Below are 23,901 nucleotides of genomic sequence, written 5' to 3'. Positions count from 1 at the left end.
ATATTAAATTATGAATAGCCTGTAGTTGAGAAAGCAGGAAATGGGGAAGGCTCTAATGCCAGAAGCTGTAAAGAAAATAAATACTGAATTTACACGTAGCTGTGAATGAAAACATCCTTTCCCTAGGTGTATGGTTTTTAATAAAAAAAAGAGTCAATGAAACATGGGGCTGTGGATTACACAGGTTTTGATTGCACTGATGAAATAATCCAAAAACTTTATTGACCTATAACCTGATTAGAATATGCCAGATGAGAATCAATATTGTACAGAAAGTTGTACAGAATTTTTTACATAGAAAACTTTACATCTGTACCATATACACTTTATCCACCTGAAAAAATTTTCTACATCCACTGTTAATACGGAATGCTTAACAATCTTGTCGTTTTTAACCATCAGAGCACAATTCACAGTATGAATACATTTCCAGTAAATCTAACTTCCCCAAACCATGCCAGATTTGTTATTTTAGTATATTCAACATTAAATTCTGTACATAGAGTAAAATCTACATCAAGCTCCACCACCCAAAAGAAAAAAGAAAAGGAAGTGACAGCAACCGAGATTCATTTTGCAGTGATTCAAGTTTCGTTCCATGAAGGATCATTCTATTGTAATGGCTCATCTTGAAAAGCCCTAAGAGACGTATAGTACAGGTAGCTATGTCAGTAGGGATATTTTCTACCTTTTTTGTTGTTGTTGATCATGACAAGTGTCAGCCACAACAGCTCCTGGGCATGTTAAACCCTCAAAATAATCACCCCCCCCCCCAAAAAAGGGCAAAACCAAAATCCCCACGAAATAAAAAAGACAGAAAGTTCAACCCAAATGTTTAGTGCATTTGACAAAATATTATAGGTATTTAGCAAATGAATAAGAAAATAAAGAAAATAAAACAGTGCAGGAAGAACTATATAATGTTTAAGATTTTTATATTACAGACCTGCATCTCTGTACATTTTTCACAGAAGGATGATTACCAGTATCTCAGATAGCCTGAGTGTGCAAAAATCTTCAGAATAAGAATACCATAGTTGCTAAATATCTTTCACCATGAACAATAATTTCTTCTCCCCCCAACCCCCAATTATAAACATTTTATCCTTCAAAATACAGCTCTCCTGAGTTGTACTTCTTGTAGAAGTTCAAATCTTTACATCTAGAGTTCTTTGGGTAAGTTTCACTTCCACACCTGCCAGAAATATATGTGGGGCTCTCCCTGCCACCGAGGACAGAGAAGGACACATGAGCACATAAGCTGACACTGTGGGAACAGGCTTTTTGCTCGTGAGCCCAACACGACAAACAATCCATCAGGTTACAAAAAGGGACTGGAGCACTGCAGGTTCAAGCTGAAGTTCTAAGTTTCTTTACCAGTAACCCTTAGACACTGCAATTCAGAGAAACCATTTTTCAGGTAGGAAATCTCAGCTCCAGGGTCCTTTTAAAGAACGGAGGGATGTAAACACCAACAGAAAAATATTAAGTTTCCATCATTGCTTACTTATTCCAAGTTCCTGCTCAGGTGGTTGTGATATCTGAAAAACTACTCCAATTCGCAGAAAAAATCTTCGAAGAACAGCACGAAGTTCAGGAATCAAGTCAAATTGCATAATTTCACATAAGAGAGGGTAGTAGAATGATGCATGAGCTTTGAACTGGGGGGGGAAAGGAATTTCTCTGTTAGTAGTGCCTGCACTGAAGACCACAGAACCTCAAAGTGCCTTGAGAGGCAACCCACTTGGGGGCAGCGCCCTGATGGGTAAAGATAGGAGAGGAATCTGCTTAAAGCAGTGATTATTGATCACTCAACTGAAAGACTAAGTATTCAAAACTTATTACGTACATTATTCACTTAGTTGTCTATCCTCACTCTGAAAAACATTTTCCATTACATTTACTTGACAAACATATAACAAACTTCTAGTATTTATCATTGTTTTCCCTGGGTAATAAGCAAAAGTAAGAAGCCAAGCAAGAACCACAGTTGAGTTCTTATGAGCTATGGGGTACTGAAACTATATCTTTTATTTGGTAAATAAAAATTTAATTGCAAAGATTATACATTCTCTATTTATAGTTCAACTGAGACACTTTGTATTTTTGCTGTAGTTCTTTAATCTCAGAATACTAGTTGCCTGTTTTCTGCTCTCCACACCCCAAAAGGTACAAGGATGACACACTGTGGTAAGAAAGCAAACTGGAATAAGGCAGATGGGCTGGAAGTCCTTCTTGGCCACTTGGCTGCTGGTGCCTTCAGTTACTTCTCCAAGCTCTACCTGGCCCACAGTTCAGAGGGACACACACGTGGACCCAGAGCACACGGCCTGGGATGGGCCCAAACACCAGCATGGTCCAACGTGTCAAATGTCAGGCCACCAGACAAGGCATTTTTAAACCTATTCAGGGATCACAGTAACCCGTTTCCATTTATGTGGGTTGTAAGCTGCTACATTTTTTAAAGAGTGAAATGTGTACTTCTGAAAACTATATATATACAGCTATACATTTATATTTTATCTCTATTTCTACTGGTTTAAAATTCTTAAATGAGTTTACGGCCCATTCACTGGATACTCTGGGTCACGTGGAACCAATCAATACGCTAAAGGAATGCCTGAAGCCTGGAGCCCAGATGCAGCTGTGGTTGGGGGTGGATGGAGCGGGGGCCCGGCAGCAGTTTTGAAAATGGGGCAGAGAGACTTCACAGGTCAGGATGGGACCTGCAACGTGGCGAAGAACCCCACTAGCGCGTTTAAAGAGTCCTAAAGCATTCTGATTCCTTCCCTACTCAACCCTACGGAATCACTGACTGGAGAGCAAAGCAGGGAGGGGAGGGCCAGGGAGGTGCGCGGCGCCCAGCACCCCTGCCTCCCATTCACGAAGGTGCTGTTCAGGCTGGGGGGGCCTGGTACTCACCCTGCTGTCGCTGATCTTCAGGACTTTAGTTAGAAACAAAAGCAGTAAGTTCGTCCAGGCTTCCCGATGACTTTCTGATGTTAGAGTAAGGAAGTAACTCAGTGCTTCACTGCAGACACTGAAATAGAAAACGTTCCCTATCACATGTGCTCGCACACCTGCAGGTATGACAGTCACTGAGAGAACAACTGAGACCAGGAGGTCTCAACTCTTAGGAACCTGCCAGACTCCACGTGTTGACATTTATTAGAGTGTCAACATGAAGATTTATATGTTTTCCAAATAAAGATATCAGAAGAAGCCACCACAGTTTATCAGGAAACCCACATTTTCCTCATTTTTTAAGTTTTGTTGAATGCAAAGCCACTGGGCAGAAGCACACGCACAGGCCTGGCGCCCAGAGACGCGGGCTGAGACCCGGGCGGCCCTTCCCTCCTGCCTTGTGACCGGGACGCTCCTGGGCCCTAACAGTCTCATCAACAAAATGGGGAAACAGATCCCGGGTGACCGCTTGAAGTTCTAAAATGAATTTAATCGGTCTCTGGGAACACCTATTCCCCCAGAAGACACAAAAATACAAATGTAAATGACAGTATTCTTTCTGAATGGTGTGTTTCATTCTTAGCATGAATTTAAACTGTCATGAAGTAAAAATGGAATGCAAACAAACCAAACCAAAACACCAACAGAAACTCCACAAACTTTTTCAAACTAAATGCAGGCAGGAAGGTTTTCACGTTCACAAACGGATCAGTTTGTTGAAATGGAGCTACGGCATAAAAAAAGCCTAAAAATCATGAAGTTTTAAAATTTTAAGACAGAACTTCCTCCTTTGTCCTGTAACAGCAAAAACAGACATACTTTGTTTGCATCTCACCAACTGTGTGAAAGCACATTCGTCTCAACTTTCACAATCTCCTCCTCAGGCCCCAAGTTACTCGCTTGGCTGGGCAGCTGGGCCAAGGACTCTGCTCCCCGCACACACCACGCGGCCCTTCCCCGCTCTGCACTGAGCAGCTCCCCGGGCCAAAGCCAGAAACTCAGCCCCGAGTCTTACTTTAAAAGCCTCTGCTGGACCTCCTCCCAGGCGCTGGCCCGGCTCTCGTCCGTGTACATCCGGAAGAGAATGCGCAGCCCACACGCCAGGCTGCTGGTCTCCTGCTTCAGAAGGTTGGGTTTGGATTTGCCCTTGAAGCCTGCAGAAGGAGGAAGGTCTGCATTAATGGGAGGAGAAGCACCTTGCATGAAAGCAAAACAGCCTGCATGGAGCACAGCTTGTGTGCGTGCAGCTGTGGCACCCGAGACCTTGGTGCCCTCCAGGTGGCCCACGGGAACAGGAGTCACATGGAGACGGCGCCAAGTGGGGCACTGCTGTGTTGAGAACTCCCTCCGCTCTCAAGCTGGGGATATGAGATACAAAACACATTTTGCCTGGGAACGTGCAACTCTTCAAATGAGGTGGCACTGTCAGCTCTGGGCAGCCAGCATGCCTCCCACAATGGGGAGAATGGGTCAAAAGGTCAGCGACCTGCAAAGGGGTGGGGGTGGGGGCAGCGCAGCAGGGCCCAGGAAACCGAGGGGCCTTGGTGACCTTGGCAGGAGCAGAAGCTGAACAGTGGCCACAACTTGGGTTGAATAAAGGTGAAAAAATAAGTACAGACTACTTTTTGCAGAAGTGAGGTTGTGCAGAGAAGAGAATGAACAAAGCCTGAGTGGGTTTAACGAGTTAGAGAGACACTGTGGATGAAATAAAACACGCAAACGTAAAGCACCTAACACTCTGTCAGAAGAGTTTGTTGTTCAAGGAAGGGCAGCTTCCTTCTTTTTTCTGCTTTTATAAACCGGAGAAAAACATGGCGGTGCAGTGCCTGCTGAGGAGGTAAAGCGCACGCAGCGACAAGCACAGACCTCCCGGACAGGCAGCGACTCCCCAGCCACGACGGCACGGCCCGCACGGCACGGCTTACCCGCCTTCCACAGAGCCGTCCGCTGCTCGTTGTTGGAGTTAAACGCTTTTGCAAATCTGTGCGACTCTAACAAGCAGTCCAGCAGCTTGAAGAGTTGCTGTGACGTTAAAAAGCGATACATTCCTTGGTCTTGAGTATCGACTCGAACATCGAAGTCCACGGCATCTCTCTTTGGAAAACAAACCACCGCAGCACATGCACCCACAGTCACAGATTTTAGTAAACTCAGAACTCAGTGTTCCCCAAAGACTAGTATTATGAGCAAGCCACAGAGCTTAATCTGTTCTGGCTCAACAGAAAAGGTCCATCTGTTGTTATTAAATTTCCAGAAGCGTCAATCCACGCATCCTAGTCACCAAGCACCACCTCCAAAGTCTGCAGCTCCCTCCCCACAATTCCTGACCCCCCGAGCTCTGCCCCCACCAGACCCTCAGCCTCCCCCTCCCTTCACGCTCCTCACCCTCCCCAGGTCCTCCCCTCTCCTGACCAGTCTGAGGCCATGGACTGGGATTATAAATATTCTTGTGCATGACCCCTCACCTCCTCTTTTTAGTAGCTGGTTGGCACAACTGCCTACTCTGTGTCTGCACCGCACAATACACATGACTGGAGGAAAATGGACGTTCTCTTTAAATCCAGGGCCTCTGGGTGCTGCCCTGAAACTCCCCGCACCACGGCCCAGCCCAGCCCACTTTCCTGGACCACTCCCACTTTCTCTTCTCTCCTCAAGTATCTAAAACTTTCTTCCCAGCCTCACTCGGTGGATGACTTTGCTTCCTATCTCAGTGAGAAACCACCAAACAGACCAACCTGCCGACCTTCTAGCCCACCTGCTCCGCGTGCCCCCTTATGACAACCGCGAACTGTCTGTGCTTCTATTCCAGACGCCCCTGGGACTCTGCACCAGGTGCCCCTCCATTCACTCTGAAAGTCACTCTAGCCACTCTCCTTCTCTTCTGCACTTAGTTTCTCTCTCTCCTGGATGAGTTTTCTGGGCTGCAATACTGCCAACCTTAACAACAAAACAAAGCCAACCCTTCTTTTAAGAACCCCCACCCTCCTCCAGCTACTGCCCCATTTCTCTCTACGCTGTCTCAACAGCAGAACTCCTTGACAGACTTATGGATATTTGCTGTCTGCAATTCCTCTCTTCTACTGTACCCATTTTAATAATGCTGTTGTATCAACATTACAATTAAACCAACATCAAGGTCAACTAAAATCCACCAACGTGCTAGAGCAGTTCTCTAGGGCAATCGTCAGGTGGATCAGCACTTGCCCTATCAAACATCGGACAGAGCTGATCCCACCCTTCCTCTCAGAACATCCTCTGAGACATCAGGGCAGCACTGCCTCCCGGTCTCCTCCTGCCTCCCGGTCTCCTCCTGCCTCCCCGGTTCCCGTCCTCAGGCTCTTTACCACCTGCCTCCTCACCTGGAGCTCTAAACCACGGAGGCCCCCAGGCTCGGTCCCTGACCCTCCTCCCTGCTCTGTCCGTGTAGTCAGTCTCGTGGTTTACAAGGACATCTATGTGGCGATGGTCCCCCAAATGGAATCTCTAGCTTGACCTCTGCTCTGAAGCCCAGACTGCAGGGCTAACGTCCCATCACCCAAAAGCAGCGGCCCTTGCCCCGCTCACCTGCGCTGCGGCTAGGTTTTCCGCATCCTCCTTCTTGCTTGTGGCGGGGAAGAACACGATGTTGTCGATGGTCTGGATGAGTTCCAGCTGCACAACACATTTAATCAACAGGGCAGCAAACAATTTTTGTTCTGGAAATTCTGTGAGGAAACCCACCCCAATGCACATGCAAACAAAAATTATTTTGAATCCTTTATAATTTCTATGACATTACAATGCTAAGGAAACATTAACATGTATGAAGGTAACTTGCACACATCACACTGAGGACAGCCTGCTTCTGCACAGAAGCACTACTCAGTAAAAGCTTCATTTAATTGATATCTAGAAAAGCCTTAGAAAATTAACTTTTTAAGTAAACAAATATTCAAAATGACTTAGAACAGTGAATATGTTCAAGAAAGTTCCACTACAAATTTTAAAATAAGATATGGATTATCTCAATAAAATGTATTGAATGGATTAAAAGCTACAATTTTAATAGCATTTACTGCAAACCCAAGTTGGACCTTTGACTATAGGTAACAAAAACCTAACCACAAGAGGACAACGGGAACTAGATCCGTGAGGCAGGAAGTGAGGGGCAGCCAAGAGTTCCTGAGCAGCGGGATGATACTGTGGGTCAACCGGCGCACGTGTTTTATTTGGATCTGGGTTGATAGCTGTAGCTAAAATGACCTCATATTTCCAAAGCACAGAAGTCTATGAAGAGTTCTGCTAAGTGCATGACTATAAAAGGAACCACACTGGAAGTAACCGGGGTGCACGCACGGCCCGGGGCTGCCACACGGCTGCCTCCTCTGGCCTGACTGACTGTGCTCCACTGGCACACACATTCACGGGAGCGTTTCCCACTCCACCAGCCGTCAGGTAAGCAAACGCAGAAACGCAAGTTTCAGAATGACCGCTCAGCTACTGAGATGCTGCAAGACCTGGCGGCACTGGCCCAGCCCCAAGGCTGGTCCTCGGGGTGGCTTTTCCGGAGTCGGACAGCTGCCCACGGGGGAGCTGCCTGTTTGTTGGCCTCAGGGCAACGGCTCCAGCAGTGGGTGACGTCACAACCCTTCAGTTTTTCCCTACTTTGCTTTTATTACAAACTCCCTTTTCTGGCACCCATTTCAAGAAGTTCATTTTTCCTGTTTTGTTTGGTTTTGGCCACACCTCGGGGGCTTGTGGGATCTGACTCTCCCAACCAGGGACTGAACCCACGCCAGTGAAAGCGCCGAGTCAGGCTGCGCTGAGGCTGCTCTGAGCACAGGGTCACGGCAACCACAACCGTCCCGAGAGGAGGGCTCACGGGGACAAGGGGGACTCTTTTTAAAGGACTTGGAGGAGGTGGCAGAAGGAGGAAATGCGAGCCCTCAGATCAGGCTGGCAGGGACTAACACTCCTCACTCCAGGTAAAGGTATGTTCCCAGGTCAGCCGGGTGAAAACCTGCCGATTAGTCCTTCCCTTACAAAGCGAAGCGTGTTTAAGTTCAGTCTGGGGGCTGAGGGAGAGCAAAGCCATGTCCTCCTGGCATTGTCCAGTGCAGAACAAAGCTGTGAGGGATTCTAACAGCTGTGCTCCAGAGAACAGGCCTAAAAAATGAAAATGGGCCACTCATCACCCCCATCTCCCTTCTAAGCAGCAAGACACAGTGACTGAAGCTACAGGCTCCTTTCAAGGAGGATACCAAATCTGTCTTCCCTCAAGAACAAATGTAAACATATAGAGTTACTACAAATTCCCTGAAAAAAATTAACTGCAAATAGATCAATTACCTAAAATGTAAGAGCTGTAAGTATAAAACTCTGAGAAGAAACACTGGGGAAAGCCCCTGTGACCTCAGCTTTGGCTGTGGATTCCTAACCCGGACACCAAAAGCATGAGCAACAACAAAAAACAGACAAACTGAACTTCATCAAAATTAAAACTTTTGTGCATCATAGAATATTATAAGAAGTAAAAAGATAACCTACAGAATGGGAGAAAATAAATACATGCAAATCATATATCTGATACGGCTGTAGCACCCAGAGTATGTTAGAAATTCTTACAACTCAAGAACAACAAAAAAACCCAATTAAAAATAAGCAAAGGATAAAAAATTAAAAAAAAAAAACAACAAGCAAAGGACATGAATAAATATTCCTCTAAAGGAGATATACAAATGGCCAATAAGCACATGAAAAAATAGTCAACATCATTAATCATTAGGGAAATGCAGAGTAAAACCACGAGACGACACTTCATACCCACTAGGATGGCTATTATTAAAGAGAAACGTTTGTGAGAATGTGGAAAAAATGGAATTGCTGCTGAGAATATAAAATGGTGCAGCCACTGTGCAACACTTTGGGGTTCCTCAAAGAGTCAAGCATAGACTTATCACATGACCCGGCAATTCCATCCCTACGTGTCTATACCCAAAAGAATTAAAAACAGGTAATCAAACAATACTTGTACACAGACATTCATAGCAGCATTATTCATTGTAACTAAAAGGTGCAGCAAACCCAAGTGTCCATCAACAGATAAAAGGATAAACAAAATGTGGTCCATCCATATAAAGGACCATTAGCTGTAAAAGGGAATGTACTACTCATCCATTCTACAGCGGGGCGTACCTTCAACGCATTATACTAAATAAAAGCCAGACAAAAAGCCACGTCGTATGATACCAGTTCATGACATGTGCACAATGTGCAAATTCAGAGACACGGAAAGCAGACTGGAGGTTGCCAGGGGCAGGGGAAGGGAGAAAAGGCAGCAACAGCTTAAGGGTGGTGGGGTTTTCTCTTGGGGTGAACCTTTCAGAACCAGATAGAAGTGGTGACTGCACAACATGGTGAACATACCAAACACCACTAAATTGTTCACTTTCAAAAAAGTTACTTTTGTGATGTGAATTTCACTCAATTTTAAAAAGCAATTAAAGTTGTCCTGTGTTCCTCTCGGGAGGAGGTCTTCTTTCCTCCCTGTTGTAACTTTCCTTGAGTAAATGAAATTGAACCCCCTGTGTAAAAACCGGAAGGGATTCCCCTCCTCTGTGAAAAGACTGCAGGAGGCTGGGGGAGGTGAAGAGGAGAGCGCGCTGGGGGCGGCAGAGTGCTCAGAGGCCTTGCCCCCTGGGATGCCCTGGTCGCTCCCTCTCCTCTTGCTGAGGGTAGGGGCGGGCCAGGCAGGCCCCACTTCTGCAGAAAGAATACGGGACTGACGTGCAGAAGGCGATGGAGACGAAGACCCATGTGCTTAAAACAAACATCAGCTGAAAGCACTGCAGAAAAAACGGGTCTTGCAGGTGTCTGCAGAGTTCCTGCCAAACCATCTGCGAGACAGCATCTATCAGGGGATATCCAAGTTGGAGCAAACACAGTAAGGAAGTGACCACACAACCATATTACAGTATGTGTTTGATAATAAAAGTAAAAGCAAAACTTTCATATCCTGTGTACATAAAACAAAATATACAATTTATTTTTATTAGAGAAATAACTCACTTGCTGTGGGTTTAACTTTGCTGACTTCTTCACTCACAGTAGAGACAGAAGCCAATGGAGCTTGCTGTCTATTATCTGCAGATCTTGGTTGAATAGAATCATGAATATCTACAGATTTCTGTGATACTGTATCCTAATAAAATAAAAAAAAATTCATTTTAAGTACAATGAATAAAAGCTTAATGATGAAAACAGTTTCTATTATACTATTTTTTAAAAAATTACACTGTGTTCCTATGAAAATCACACTGTACACACTACAACGATGGACATAATGGGTAAACTATTTAATATTATCTTCACATGGATAAGGGCTGATAATCTTTTAGAGAAAAGCTTCCTTTTGGACCCTCACTGAGATCAGGCCTGACACAACCCAAGAGCAACACATAAAAATGCTAAGCTTCACTATGTGGAAAAACTTGTCAGCCATACCCATGAATTGTCATGAAATCTAAACAGAACACACACTTGGCAGGCAGGAGTTTCTGCAAGCTTTGTGTAGGCTGAGCCCAGGAAAGCTCTGTCGGGGTGTGTTTAGGGAAGGATGTTCTATCACCCAAGAAACCAGCAACCAGAAAGGTCAGTGAGAAGGTGACCAACTAGAAGAGTGGTGCATGAAGAGCAGCTGACGCTCAGGTCTAACAAAGCCACTCCAGAATCCAGCTCCAGCTACGTGTAACCTTTGGAAAAGCAATGAATCTTCCTGAGCTGAGATTTTCTGATCTAAAATCTGAAAATGGAGATGACACTTTCCTTGAAGGTTGTTAAGGATTTGCTAGTAAGTGCCAGGCACTAGAGGTGTCAGACAATGTATGTTAGCCGATATTACTACTCTTTCAGCTTTACTTGGTTTGCTCCCAGACAGAGCCAAGGAAGAGACTGTGAGCAGCCTCAAGGGGCACCACTGGGCCCACCCCACCAGCCCAGCAGCAGGCAGAGTCACCGAGAGCTCACCCTAGCACATGCTGATCTAATTCCCAGCTCCAGACTCACTTTAACATGAGGTTAAGTAACTTGCTGAGGCTGCACAACTAGTCGGCGCAGAGCCAGGATCTGATTTGGGGTCTGACATCACAGCCCACGCTGTAAACCACTACACTATACAACAGAGGGAGCAAAAACAAAAGGCCACAAGGCAAGCAGGGAATGGGCCAAATTTAAGGAAAACAAAAATGAGAACAAGCCCATCCTGGGCCAGAAAGAGGACGTCATAAGCGGTGGAGTCTGGGATGAATCGACAACGCCAGCAGATCAGGGTCGTGGAGCAATGAGGCCTGATATGCCAGACGCCACAGTTCTCAAGACACGTTCAGAGTGGTACTCTTCTGTAAAACCTTAGTTTTAGCCACTGACAATCAGTAAAGAAACTAAAAAGTTGTGGGGGGACAAATTGGATCAGTGAGCATAAATTTGCTACCTCTGGCTTCCTGGGTTTAAAGTTCAATAACATTAGTGGGAGAAGAGCAGAAATTTGAATAAAGTCAGATTACAGTATTGTTTCAATAGTAATTCCCTATTTTGTTAACTGCACTGTGACCATATATATTTATTTATTTTACGGAAAACACACAAAATTTTAGGGAAAAAAGGGTATCTTATTTTCAAATTACTTTCAAAGAATCCAGAAAAATGTATGTAGGGAGGTGGAGTGAGAGAAAAAGAGGGAGGGTGGAAATACTGAAGCAAAGTCAGTAAAATGGTAACACTTACTAAACCTGTGTGATGGTTAGTTTCATGTGTCAATGTGGCTAGGCTACAGCATCCAGTGATTCAATTAAACACTCTTCCTGCTGTGAAGGTATTCTGTAAAGGAGATTATCCTCAATAATATGGGTTGAGCCTCACCCCAACAGCTGAAAGGCCTTAAGGGCAAAACCGAGATTTCCCTGAAGAACTTCTGCCTGTGGACCACATCTGCCAAAGAGTTTCCAGCCTGCCCACCTGCCTGACACATTTCAAACTTGCCAGCCCTCACAACTGCGTAAACGCAATTCCTTGAAATTAAGGGGAAAAAAATATAGAGATACATATACACACGTTATGCACACACATACATATAGATAAGTATGGACACAAACACAGATGTAGGTATCTCCTACTGGCTCCATTTCTCTGGTACAACACTGACTGATACAGATTCTGGTACCAGGAAGTGGGTGCTGCTATAACAAATATCTGAAAACGTAGAAGTGGCTTTGGAACTGGGTAATGGTAAAGGCTAGTTCTGAGGAATATGACAGGAAAAACCCATAATGCCCTGAAGAGCCTGTTGGCAGGAACACGGATATTAAACTCAACTCTGATGAGGATTCAGAAGGAAGTGAAACACATGGTAGAGAGAGCGTCTATCTTCCTAAAGAATATATATATATATACTTGCACGGTCATGACTAGAATGTTGATAGAAATATGAATGTTAAAAGCTGTTTCTGGTGAGATCTCAGAAGGAAATCAGAAATGTGTTATTGGATACTGGAAGGATGGTGATCCTTGTTACAAGCTGCAGAAACCTTGGCTGAACTGTGTGGTACTACAGGGTGGAAAGCGGAACTTGTGAGGCATGATTCAGAGGGCAAAGCTCAGGACTGGAAGCAGCAGCCTCCGGCCCAGAGGGCAGGGCAGAGTACCAAGCCACAGAAATTATCCTCAGGCCTTGAAACTTACCGAATTTGCCCTCCTGGGTTTTGAACTTACTTAGGACCAGCGACCCTCTTATTCCTTCCAGTTTTCCCTTTTGGAACGAGAAGGTTTATTCCATGCTTACCCACCATTGTATTTTGCAAGCAGGTAATTTGTTTTATAGGTTCACAGGTGCACAGATAGAGAGAAATTCTGCTCCAGAATAGACCACATACCCAATCTAGATGACATAGATTATGAGTTTTGGAACTTTTGATATGATGATATTTATATGAGATTTTGGACTTAGTGCTGATGCTACAATAGGTTGAGACACTCGGGATGTTGGGATGGTATAAATGTCTTTGCCCAAAAGACAGACATGTTTGGGGCACCTCCGTAGACAGTGGGTTAAATAATGGCCCAAAAAAGCTAAGTCCAAGTCCTAACCTTCAGTACTTGCAAAGGCTACATGGAAATAGAATCTTTAAAGTTAAGGATCTTGAGAAGAGATCATTCTGCATTTAGGGTGGACCCTAAATCTAATGACCAGTGTCCTTAAAAGAGAAAGGAAAGATCTGATACACAGGCTTGACTTCACACAGCTATGTAAAGACGCAGGCAGAGAATGGAGCAGTGTATGTACAAGCCAAGGAATGCCAGGGCCTGTCCTGTCCGCAGCCTCTAGCAGCTAGAAAAAGCAAAGAAGAAGTCTCCCTTAACACCCTGGGTGGGAGTGTGGCCTGGATGAGGGCTTCAGTTTGGACCTCTGGCCTCCAGAATCGTGAGAGGATAAATTTCTGTTGTTTTAAGCTGCAGAGTTTGTAGTAATTTGTTACTGTAGATCTCGGAAACAAATATGCTGGGCCAAGGGTCTATAAGAATTCTTCATGCTGCTTTTGAAACTTTTCTCTAAGGTGAAATTATATTAAATTGAAAGTCTAAATATTTTCAGCTTGGTATGTAAATCTTTATGGAAACTGGTACCTGCCTCTTGCACTCCCAAGATCACATCACTCTATGTCTCAAGACCGTCTATATTTTACGTCATCTTTGTGGCAGAGTTGGACTCATAGAAAAGAATCTGCCCCCTGGTAAAATTACTTATCACATATGGTTAAGTTATTTAACATATGCTTTATTTCTTAAAACTTACCAACTGTTTTTCACTCACAGGAGATGGAGGTGGGGGAGCAGTTTCTCCAGAAGTAGGACGCCACGTCAAGAGCCTTTAAAATACCAAAATCCTACCAATCACTGAGAGGGTAAAACGTGCCATGTCCAACATATTTTGAAATGAAATGAGCTGGGAAGTAAGTTCAAGGTGTCCTACAAATGATCTAGGTGGCATTAAGAGTCATTTAGCAAGACTATGTCTTAGTTTCACAATCAGTAAAAACTCCACTACGATTCAATTCCATGACAATTAACTGTAAAATACAATACCTGCAAATAAATTTTCCTTAGATTATTACATTTACAGTAACTAAAACAAATGCTGAGATTTTCTTTTTTTCAATTCAGAACCACTGCCTGGTTTAATCTGGATGAATAAAATCTTACTAAATCACTTCATTATGACCCAAATTTTAGATGACCAGACTAAAATTTTGGGTATATAAAAAATTTAATTCATGTATTTGTTACGGTTTGTAGGAGTTTGATTTGTAATAAACACAAATTCACAGAACACTGAGATATTTTAAAGAGGATTTCCATTATGAGAAATCACTAGTTACTATCAAATCTTTTATGTCCATCATTCAATATACAAAGCTGTATAAAATCTTCTTACGCATGTGGGATTGTGGTTTTGAAGATGTCCAGTGTGCAGTTACAAGTTTTATCCCAGATTTCGAGGGTAAACTTTTCACCATTCAGAATAACAACATTCTCTAAGCAGTTTGTACCAGATCGTGCTAACTGCTCATTGTCTGCAAAAGAAAAGAGCAGTTCATTTGTGTATTAGCAGGCTCACACTTAACACTGTGTGTCACTTATGTGGTACAGACCTACCTTGCTGCACACACCAGTAGAGCTGGGCAAAAATGTCATCCAAAAGTACATCACTGAGGACTTCTAAATACTGGGTGAACACATCGCAGATGGCATAAAGCGCATGATTACACGTGGTTGTCATCCACTCGGCTTTCTACAGGGAGACAGTCATTAATTACATGGAGGTCAGGCCATTCATCAACTACTAGAACTTCAAAGAAATATGTTTCATATTTAAAAGGTCAGCCTGTCCGGGTTCCTTGCAGAGCACTGAACTCCCTCTAGAATATTACATTCACCTCAATTCATATCTGATAGCTACTGCTCTCCATCATCCCACAACCATCTTTGTACAAAGTAACTATTTTCTGCACTGTTTTGATTATTAAAAAAACCCATCACTGCATTGTCTTGCTATTAATGCTATGACTTTTCAAATAACAGACACTAATAACAACAGTTGGTGATCTTGCTCCAAAAGATGACAGAAAATGGAAGAAAAATAGAGGGAGGAAGTAAGAATTTATCCAAGTGGGGTTAGCAAAGGTTTAAAATAAAATGGGTGTAATTTATTTTTCTCAAATGGACTAATCTGGACTAATTTTTATACATGATTTTGTGCCAGTACATAGACATATGTCTACTTAATAAAATGTTCTAAGTAAGAGTCTACCTGTAGATCTAAGGTAAAATTTTGTGCAGGTCAGAGAGGTCCCCAAATTTGCATTTAATACACTGTATGGGACAAGACACGAAGACCTGATGTTCTTTCCTACCCTTACTGAAATGCATAATGTAACTGGTATGCAGTAAAAGACAATGAAATAAATACATTTAAAAATTAAATAAATAAATAAACACCATGTATTCTTTATTCAATTCAGAATAAGAAGCCACTATGAATACGAAGGAGAGCTACTGACGATTTTGTTGTGACAACATTAAAATGAGGAAAAGATACTGGACGTTTAACGAAAACACTGAAAACAAAAACTCAATTCATTAACTCACTTCTACCCCAAAACTGCACTGTTTATAAAGACATACTACTATATTATAATGCCTTAAAGAAAACATTTCTAGGATTTTCTTCTGTTCACTGTGCTTAATTTGAAATACTAAAATGTATTAGGGAAAAAAAGAGCCTTTTGACTTGACTGTGTTAAATGAAAATCTCATGTTCTCTTACCTCTGTCTGCTGCTCTGGCAATTTCATGTTGTCAAAGATTCTGAAAACAATTCTAAATAAATCCTGCCACCAGTGTTTTTCATAAGTGTGGCCATAAGTTTTCATTATTTCAAACATTACTGTTAAACCCCTAGAATGATAACATATAATTAGGAAAGCTATAATACAAAAAGGCACACCACATCAGTATCCCCCTCCTAAAATAGTTTTTATAGTTAGTTCACAAAGTTACTTACTAAAAGCAAAATTTAAAACTGATTTTAAACTAACACATGATACTGAGCTTTAAGAAATTTAGGTTATAAAACAGGTTTCTTTAGGATGCAACATTTAGGGAAAAACTCCAGAGGCCTTGGCCTTAAAATTTTCCCTTTTACTTTTCTTCCACTCCCACCCCATCATTCCAGCATTTAAAAAATGTAAATGGAATTAAAGATTGAGAAAGATCATCATTTGGGTGAATATTATTTTGTGGCACTGTGGCCACAAAAGAAAGTGTACTGTTATCAGTCTAAGAAAAAATAAAATTAGATTTTGGAAAATCTTTTTCAAAGAGCTACAGGAATTTTCAGTTAACATTCTAATTGTTCACATAAAATCCTCAAACTAAAGGATTTATCAAACTAATCCACTAAGACACTCGTGTGGGCAGGGTGTCTGCTTCCCGCTATATCCCAGGCCAGAGCAGGGCCTGTCACACAGGGGCACATGGTTCAGTGTTCCCTGAACAAATAAACTTCCTTAATAGCCCGTTCATTCTCTTTTGAATAAGTGTTAAAACTAAAACTCAAAATTGCCTTCTGGTTCCTTATTATATTTCTTGAAATAATGCCTTCACGTAACCATTAAAAACCTTGATCTTTTCTCTATATGTTAACTTCTTCTAGCAAAATATAGGTACCCTTCCACTTAGAAAAGGGTTTTACTTCCAAAGGTCTGATGTCGAACAAGAACAAAATTTCCTTTGAAACACTCCATAGGGACTGGTACTGGTCTAGTTCATTTGCTGCTCTGCTATCCCTGGGCCTAGTACATGTCTGGTACATAGTATGCTCTAAACAAGCAGTTGTTCAATGGATGTGTAAAATAACATTATGGTAGTTCAGTCCTAAGGCAAGTTCACAATAGTTTATTTGATTTGTAAGATACCTAATGTGTAAAATGAGAAGTAAAGAAACTATAGGAAAGGAATTCCTGTGGAAGAAACACACTCTGTCTTCCCCAGGAGAACCCTGTCAGAGTTCCATGTCTCCCCTACAATGGGACAAGGCTCTCTCTTCCTCCCACTCCAAGTAACTGTACGCTAACTCCCAGAGCTGAGGTGAGCAGATATGAAAAATCCTGTTTCTTCCAGGTCCTCGAAGCAAGCACACATCTATAGAGGTCTCCAAGGCTTTTTACTATTGAAGAAGTTCTGCTGAATACTTAAGTTGCTGGTGTAGGGAAAAAGAATATGTAAGGCTTCAGGTTAATTATAACCCTAAATCTACAAAATCTTGAGGGATTCAAATGAGAATGGATGTGAAAGTACTTTGTAATTAGTGTATAATACAAACATAGTACTGCATTTTTAAATGTGGCCTAAATAACTGCCTTTACAAATCCTGGAATGAGGTAAGAGAATCAAAGCCATCACTGAACAAAGTTTATTCATATTTTCCCTCTCCTCTACCAACCAGAACACACCTTTTCTCTTAACAACTAAACCCATCCATAATCTGACCATGGGATATGGTGAGAAGCAAGGTAGTGTGGTCCCAAACAAGGACAGGCTCAGAGGCTAAGAAAGCAGGTAGATCCACATCAAACAGACTTCTACAAACAAACAAGGGCAGGCAGGGGGTGCTGAGTTTCCATGACTTGTCAGTTACATGTTAGTTACTCTACTGAAGTGGCTGGACATTTGAAAGCTGTGTATCTACATAATTTAGAGTTGTATCAGTTGGGGGCTATCTTGAATTTTAGGAAGTTTCCTAACAGGTCCACTGACAAAAGTCCTCAATGCCTAAATGCAAAATATAACATCATATGTTCTTGTGATTACTATATTCTACAACAAGTTTCCAAATTTTGAGTTATATTTTGGATTATTTTCTTTTTCCTTTTTTTTTTTTTGAACAATACACTCTTTTTTGTTTTGTTTTGTTTTGTTTTGTTTTGGCACACAGGCTTAGTTGCTCCGCGGCATGTGGGATCTTCCTGGACCTGGGATCGAACTTGTGACCTCTGCAGTGGCAGGCGGATTCTTAACCACTGCGCCACCTAGGAAGCCCGGATTATTTTCTATTGCACAAAAATTTGTTATAACAAATAATACTATAGAAATGAAAAATTTCTTAAGCTATAAAACAAACTTAACCTTGGCTGGGGATAGGTGTGGTTCTGGCCTAAGGGGAAGAAGGAGAGATTCCTTCTTTCACTACATTCTATCATTGACTTGTTACAAGTCTATACCACCTTTCTGATGCACTACTGACATATATTGGGGTACACAAGTTGGTCGTTTCAACTTGGCAGTCAAAAATACAGGGTGAGAAAAACTATACTATGGGACTGACATGAACTCTAATAAATTCATAACAAGTTCTTATAACGAGAAGTGTACACTGAGTACTTGTCTGGTTACATTATACCCATAATATTTTCTTTACAAATGGACTCGATAGTCATACAGATCTTTTATTGAGAATATATGTTTGAAAGAGTTCAATTCCTTTCGAACAGGCCTATATTATTTAGAATTATGTTACTGGCCAGTCTTTAAAGAGAAATGGTTCTTTACCAAAAATCCACCAAAGACACGCATTTGGAAATTCTTTTATCATTCATGAGAAAATAAAATAAATTTTGGTGCTAACTTCAATTTCTGACTGGAAACAAATGTATGAAAAGACAGAATGTGTAAATTAACACAGAACCTAAAACTCAAAGTAGGCCATAACCAAATTTTAAGGAAAAGTAATTTATTTTCATTTTTTATTGCTGCTCTACTTAACATATTTTAAAATCTTCCTAATAATTACTATATTTGATAAAATGGAACTTGCAATCACATAAGAAAAGGTAATTTGATTAAAGTAAAAATAAGCCTTTCAAAATTTTAATTACAAGTACTGATTGTTACCTGGTTCTTACATCTAATTTGCATCTATTGATGATACAGGATAACTCAAAGAGAATTGGGAACCATCCTCTCACCCACACCCTGTCCTCAGGTGCCACATTCATGTCGTCACTCGTGTATTCCTTGAAAGCCTTCAAGAAGAAAGGTAGGTTTATTAAAGGCAAAACGTAACACCTATACATTAAACATATTATTTCTCCAAAATTTTTTAAAACACTTTACAAATCAAAAGTGAGCAATTTGATAAACAACCTATAAAAATATGGAGATTACAACTGCCTATAGAGCACTGGACTAGAATCCAAAAGCTGCTTTCAGCTTCAACTCTATCACCAGCTTTCTGCGCTATTCAGGTTTCCATTTTTATCATTTAAATGGTTATTACATCATGCAGCCATGCCACCACACTCGGGAGGTATGAAGATCAAATGAGTAGATGTATGTAAGAAGAACTAAATACGCCATAGGTCCACGTCAGTATGTAGTAAACATCTATGAAGCATCACTTCTCCTTATGATAGTTACAAAGATAGATTCAGATATGCAAGTCGAAGTAGGCAGCCAGGTTGCCAATCCAACCTTCTACTTCAGTGCTTAAGCCTACACTCAACCACAGTCAACCTCAGTACCGCAAAGCGTAAAAGGGAAGAAACAGTAAGGTAAAGGCTGAAAACACAGCCTTGGGTTCAAGTCTCAGGTCTCCTCTACTATTCCTGCAAGCAGGGGCACATTTTTAACTTCTTTGTGCCTCAGATTCCTTATCTACATGGGGCTGTAACACAACCTATCCCATAAAGCTGTTATGGAAAATTTAACGAGTTAATACATGTGAAACACTCAGAAAAATACTTGACATCTTCAATAAATGTAACCATAACTCAGATAATTTTGAAAAATAAATGCTTCACATCCCCTCAATTCCCAAATACACTCAGATCTCAGACTGGAAATAAATGCTCAGTAACATTTTCTTTTGATATACCTGAGGTCTATCAGACACATATTTTGCACAATGGCGAATAAGTCGAATTGCTTCCATACTTGTGTCTGGGAAAGCTGCATTGCATGCAAATTCAGACAAACATTTCACTGCATCCTGGAAAGAATCAATGGTTGCTGGAAAGTGTTTTTCAAACACAAGAGCTATAAAGGAGAAAAACATATCAAAATAATTATCAATTTTCAGTTATTCTTAATTACACCCCAAATTCACTAACCTCTAGATGTAATGGATACTTCTTAAAGGTTAAGGGTTTTAATGTCCAATAGACATCGGTTCCAAAGTCTGTCCTGACCAGTTACTTGACTGCCTTGAGTAGCAGAAACAGGGAAACAGGTGTGTGTTTTGCTTACACTATAAATCCAGCACCTAACAGAGTAACTGGTACACAACAGATACAAAATCAACGGTTGCTGAGTAAATATTCAAAATTATGTTTAATCTCTCTGTATCGGAGCTTCTTAACCTATAAAATGGCAATAATAATATGCACAGGATAGTGGTAAACACTAAATAAAATGCAAGTAAAGTGCTCAGCACAGTACTTAATTTGCTTAATTCAAGCAAGCACTCAATAAATGACAGTTATGATGATGTCATCATTCTTGATCTTGATGATGACATCATTATCTTCTAGAGAGTCTTAATTTACATCCCTAGTATTTCATTCTTCCTTGAAGTCAAAGGAGCTGTGTTGTGCAGTGGTCAGATACAAAGGCTGTGCTTTAAGACTCTCTGGTTTCGCATCTCAACTCCATTCACTAGTTTTGTGCCTTTAGACAAATTACATAACCTCGTTGGGTCTGAGTTTCCTTATCTATTAAAAAAAGATAATAAAGCTATTTATCTCACACAGTTACTGTGAAGACTGGGGAAAATACATGCAAAGTGCTTGCAATGCTTGCCATATAGCAAATATTCAATAAGTGTTAACTGTAATATAACAATGATAATACTATCACTATTTACTCTGCTTCTGTAGGCAAAACTGGGAAAACTTAAAGTCCATAATCTTATACTTGAATTATCTTCTGAACACATTAAAGTTTTGTTTTTTTAACTTGAACAGAGCTTAGAGAATACTCACTAACAATATGCCCCGTTGTTTGGAATGCAAGTTCAACTATGCTTTCATCCTGATCGGATGCCGCTAGATGAAATACTGAGAAAATATTCTTCCATCCAGACCGAATGTTAGCAGCTTGAGAATTAACCATCTGTGCTATACACCGTACAACCATATCTCGAATTGTTGGAGACCTAAAATATTAATATAATTGCTTGAATAAAACTCATCAGGCTTTTTTTTTCCCTTTCCTCTGTTTTCCCCTCTACTGTGGAAAATAAGGTATTTTTCTGATATTAAGCAATTCAACAAATATAATACCTGTTCCGTTTCATTATATGTTCAAAAGGTCTTAAGAAATCCTTCTGGAATCTGAAGTTAGCAAGCTCCCCTTTCTCTAAGAACTTCATGGACAACTGCCTCAAGGAGTCTACTGAAAAAATAGCCACATCTTCATTTGGGTTACAGCCAACCTGCAACAGCAACAGAAATACAGGGTGCTAATGTCAGCGTGAAAACTGGTAATTCTTTATTTTTTATTTTAGAAAAAATCTATAATTAATAGCAGAGACAGGAAAACTCAAAGATTCTCCACAGAGGCACTAAGTGTGCTAACAATATTTCTCAACTAGAACATATTTTAACTAAATTCTTAAAACCTAGAGCAATTATTCCTGAAAGAAAAAATAGGACTCAAAGGATTTTCTAAATCTAATTACGAAAATGTAATAAAAAAAACTGCTTGGAAAGGAAAAAGGCCTCAATCAGATTATGATAAGGAAATTTTAAACAACAAAAAAACTACAAATTAAGCAAATCCTATAATTACTCAAATACCTTATTAAAATGATCTCCAATAACTTCCCAAATTCGAGACCACTGCAATCTTATTCTTCCCATGTTGTAATATGATATTTCTACTATTTTCTGCAGACTAAACATTCTTGGATGTGTAGTGGAAAGTAATTCATCCATAGACACAGCACAGAGCCAACGGACAAAATCCACTACAATATAAATAGATTAACATTTTTAAAGTTTAACTTTGAAGTCTTTTAAAACCAAAACGTCAGTTTTTAAGTGGAGTAAATGTACACACTTACCAATAGCATTTCCATCGAGCCTTGTGGACCCTGTAAATATTCTAAAGAAAAAAAACACAATTCAAAAATTTATAGTCTCACTTCTGATACATCAACTCAAAAGTAAATAGCCTGGGGTACTAGCTACTTTTATCTGCTTTAAAGGAACAAAAAAAAACAGGTAATCAAGTGAATATTTTTTATCATATATTTTAGTAACAAGTATAGTTTGGATGATCCTCCCTCCCTCCTCGCACTGAATGATATATTAGACTACAAATACATTGTTGTAATTTTATTAGTAAATTTGTAAATACTAGGATACTATCTTATGAGTCTTAGGATAACAAAAATATTAATTTGTGAAACTAATAATTGGCATACACAAAACCATTTTCCTGAGTATGAACAAGCATTAAATGTGTTCTTAAAATGGAAACATCTACTTTATTTTTACAAGCAATGTACGTTTGATTAAAAAAAACTCATTTATGTTAAATTACAAAAGATTAATAGAAACTTGTAAATAATCTCCAACAGTTTAACCAACAAGTGGCTAACCCACTTTTCTTAGAGCATTTGAGTGTTCAGAGTTAATCTGTGCTGTCCAGCTTTGCCCTGCCTTCTTCACTGAGCTCTTTTTCTGTGTTTCAAAGTTTCATAAAAGATTTCAGCTTAAACATATTAGTCCTCTTATTTTAAAGTCTGCATTTTTATCGATTTGTAACCAAGGGTTTGTAACCAAGGGTCTGATGTGACTTCCAGGATGAACTGACACTCCTTTATTTTAAATGTACATCATAAGATTTGCATGATAAAAAGGAAACCTCAAAGGCAGGAGTAGGTCAAATATTAAACTTAGAAATAAAAGTAATCACAGTAACAGTAATAGCTACCAACGATCACAAGGTGGGTCCTATCCTAAGCGCTCTACATATATCCACTCACATAGTGATCACAAATACCATGAAGTGTACATACTATTATACTCCCAATTTTATCAACATGGAAACTGAGGCACAAAGATATTTACTAACTTTCCAAAAGTCACAGGACTAGTAAGTGTTAGAGCCAATTTTCAAACTAGGACAGGCAGACTCCAGAGTCCACCCTCTCAACCACTTTGCTACACTGCTTCACACTTACCTGAGCAAAACATAATTTAAACATTTAAAATACATTCTAGTTTTTTCCTATTACCACAATCTAAATGTTCTGGGTATATCATGATTTTTCAACCTCAACGCCCTTGAAGGTCTACCCGTCCTGGCAATAAGTAACAAAAACAAGACAGAAAAACAGCTTAAAAATTGACAATGTAATAACTCACAATCTGATCTCCTGCTAAAGGGATATCTTGAGATTTCCTATATTGCTCTTGTCAGTAGAACAAAACAATTCAAAAATCTGACTGAAAACACAATCTGGGGGAAAAAGTAAGGTGTAATGAGGCCCCACTGAATCCAATGGTTAGACTGGATCCAGAAATTTAAAATATACAAAGCCTACAGATCTCTCACATGAACAAAAATGAAATCGCTAGACTATGCATTGGTTTCCCAAACTAGAGGTATTCTCATGGAAGGCAATGGCTATGAAAACCATACCACGAAGAAAGTCAAAACTAAACAGTACAGGGGAAACAACAGGAAAAAGAACAAAAGAAATAAAGTTTTTTTTTTTTAACTGAGAAGGAAACAAATGACAGAGTATAGGAGTAAAGAACAGAAGCAGAGATGGCGATTATACGCAACTCCAGGGGAAAGCGGCAGTGAATCTTCTAGTAAAGGCAGTGAGAGCGTGAAGAAC

The 23,901-nt window shown here is 40.6% G+C and overlaps 1 protein-coding gene across 3 annotated transcripts in view; it reads right to left on the bottom strand.

Annotated features, from left to right (window-relative positions):
- Window positions 1-203: 203 nt before the first annotated feature.
- Window positions 204-23,901, bottom strand: part of ARFGEF1 (ADP ribosylation factor guanine nucleotide exchange factor 1) — a 126,729-nt gene continuing 103,031 nt past the window's right edge. Inside the window, exons 24-39 of one of the 3 annotated variants that reach the window (XM_057734705.1) lie at window positions 22,114-22,154; window positions 21,848-22,017; window positions 21,332-21,483; window positions 21,032-21,204; window positions 19,927-20,087; window positions 18,945-19,075; window positions 15,821-15,950; window positions 14,650-14,785; window positions 14,429-14,567; window positions 13,790-13,862; window positions 10,012-10,144; window positions 6,529-6,668; window positions 4,890-5,058; window positions 3,980-4,118; window positions 2,923-3,040; window positions 204-1,661 (exon numbers count right to left, since the gene is read on the bottom strand). In XM_057734705.1, coding sequence (XP_057590688.1) covers window positions 1,497-1,661; window positions 2,923-3,040; window positions 3,980-4,118; window positions 4,890-5,058; window positions 6,529-6,668; window positions 10,012-10,144; window positions 13,790-13,862; window positions 14,429-14,567; window positions 14,650-14,785; window positions 15,821-15,950; window positions 18,945-19,075; window positions 19,927-20,087; window positions 21,032-21,204; window positions 21,332-21,483; window positions 21,848-22,017; window positions 22,114-22,154 — 2,170 coding nt within the window. In that variant the 3' untranslated portion in view covers window positions 204-1,496. Of the gene's footprint in view, window positions 1,662-2,922; window positions 3,041-3,979; window positions 4,119-4,889; window positions 5,059-6,528; window positions 6,669-10,011; window positions 10,145-13,789; window positions 13,863-14,428; window positions 14,568-14,649; window positions 14,786-15,820; window positions 15,951-18,944; window positions 19,076-19,926; window positions 20,088-21,031; window positions 21,205-21,331; window positions 21,484-21,847; window positions 22,018-22,113; window positions 22,155-23,901 lie in introns of those variants that run through there. The other 2 variants (XM_057734706.1, XR_009053699.1) reach the window with 2 other exon arrangements.

Source organism: Hippopotamus amphibius, chromosome 5 (assembly GCF_030028045.1).
Source record: "Hippopotamus amphibius kiboko isolate mHipAmp2 chromosome 5, mHipAmp2.hap2, whole genome shotgun sequence".
Classification (NCBI taxonomy): domain Eukaryota; kingdom Metazoa; phylum Chordata; class Mammalia; order Artiodactyla; family Hippopotamidae; genus Hippopotamus; species Hippopotamus amphibius.
Note: the sequence above shows the minus strand (reverse complement) of the source record. Positions and strands in the feature narration are given on the sequence as shown.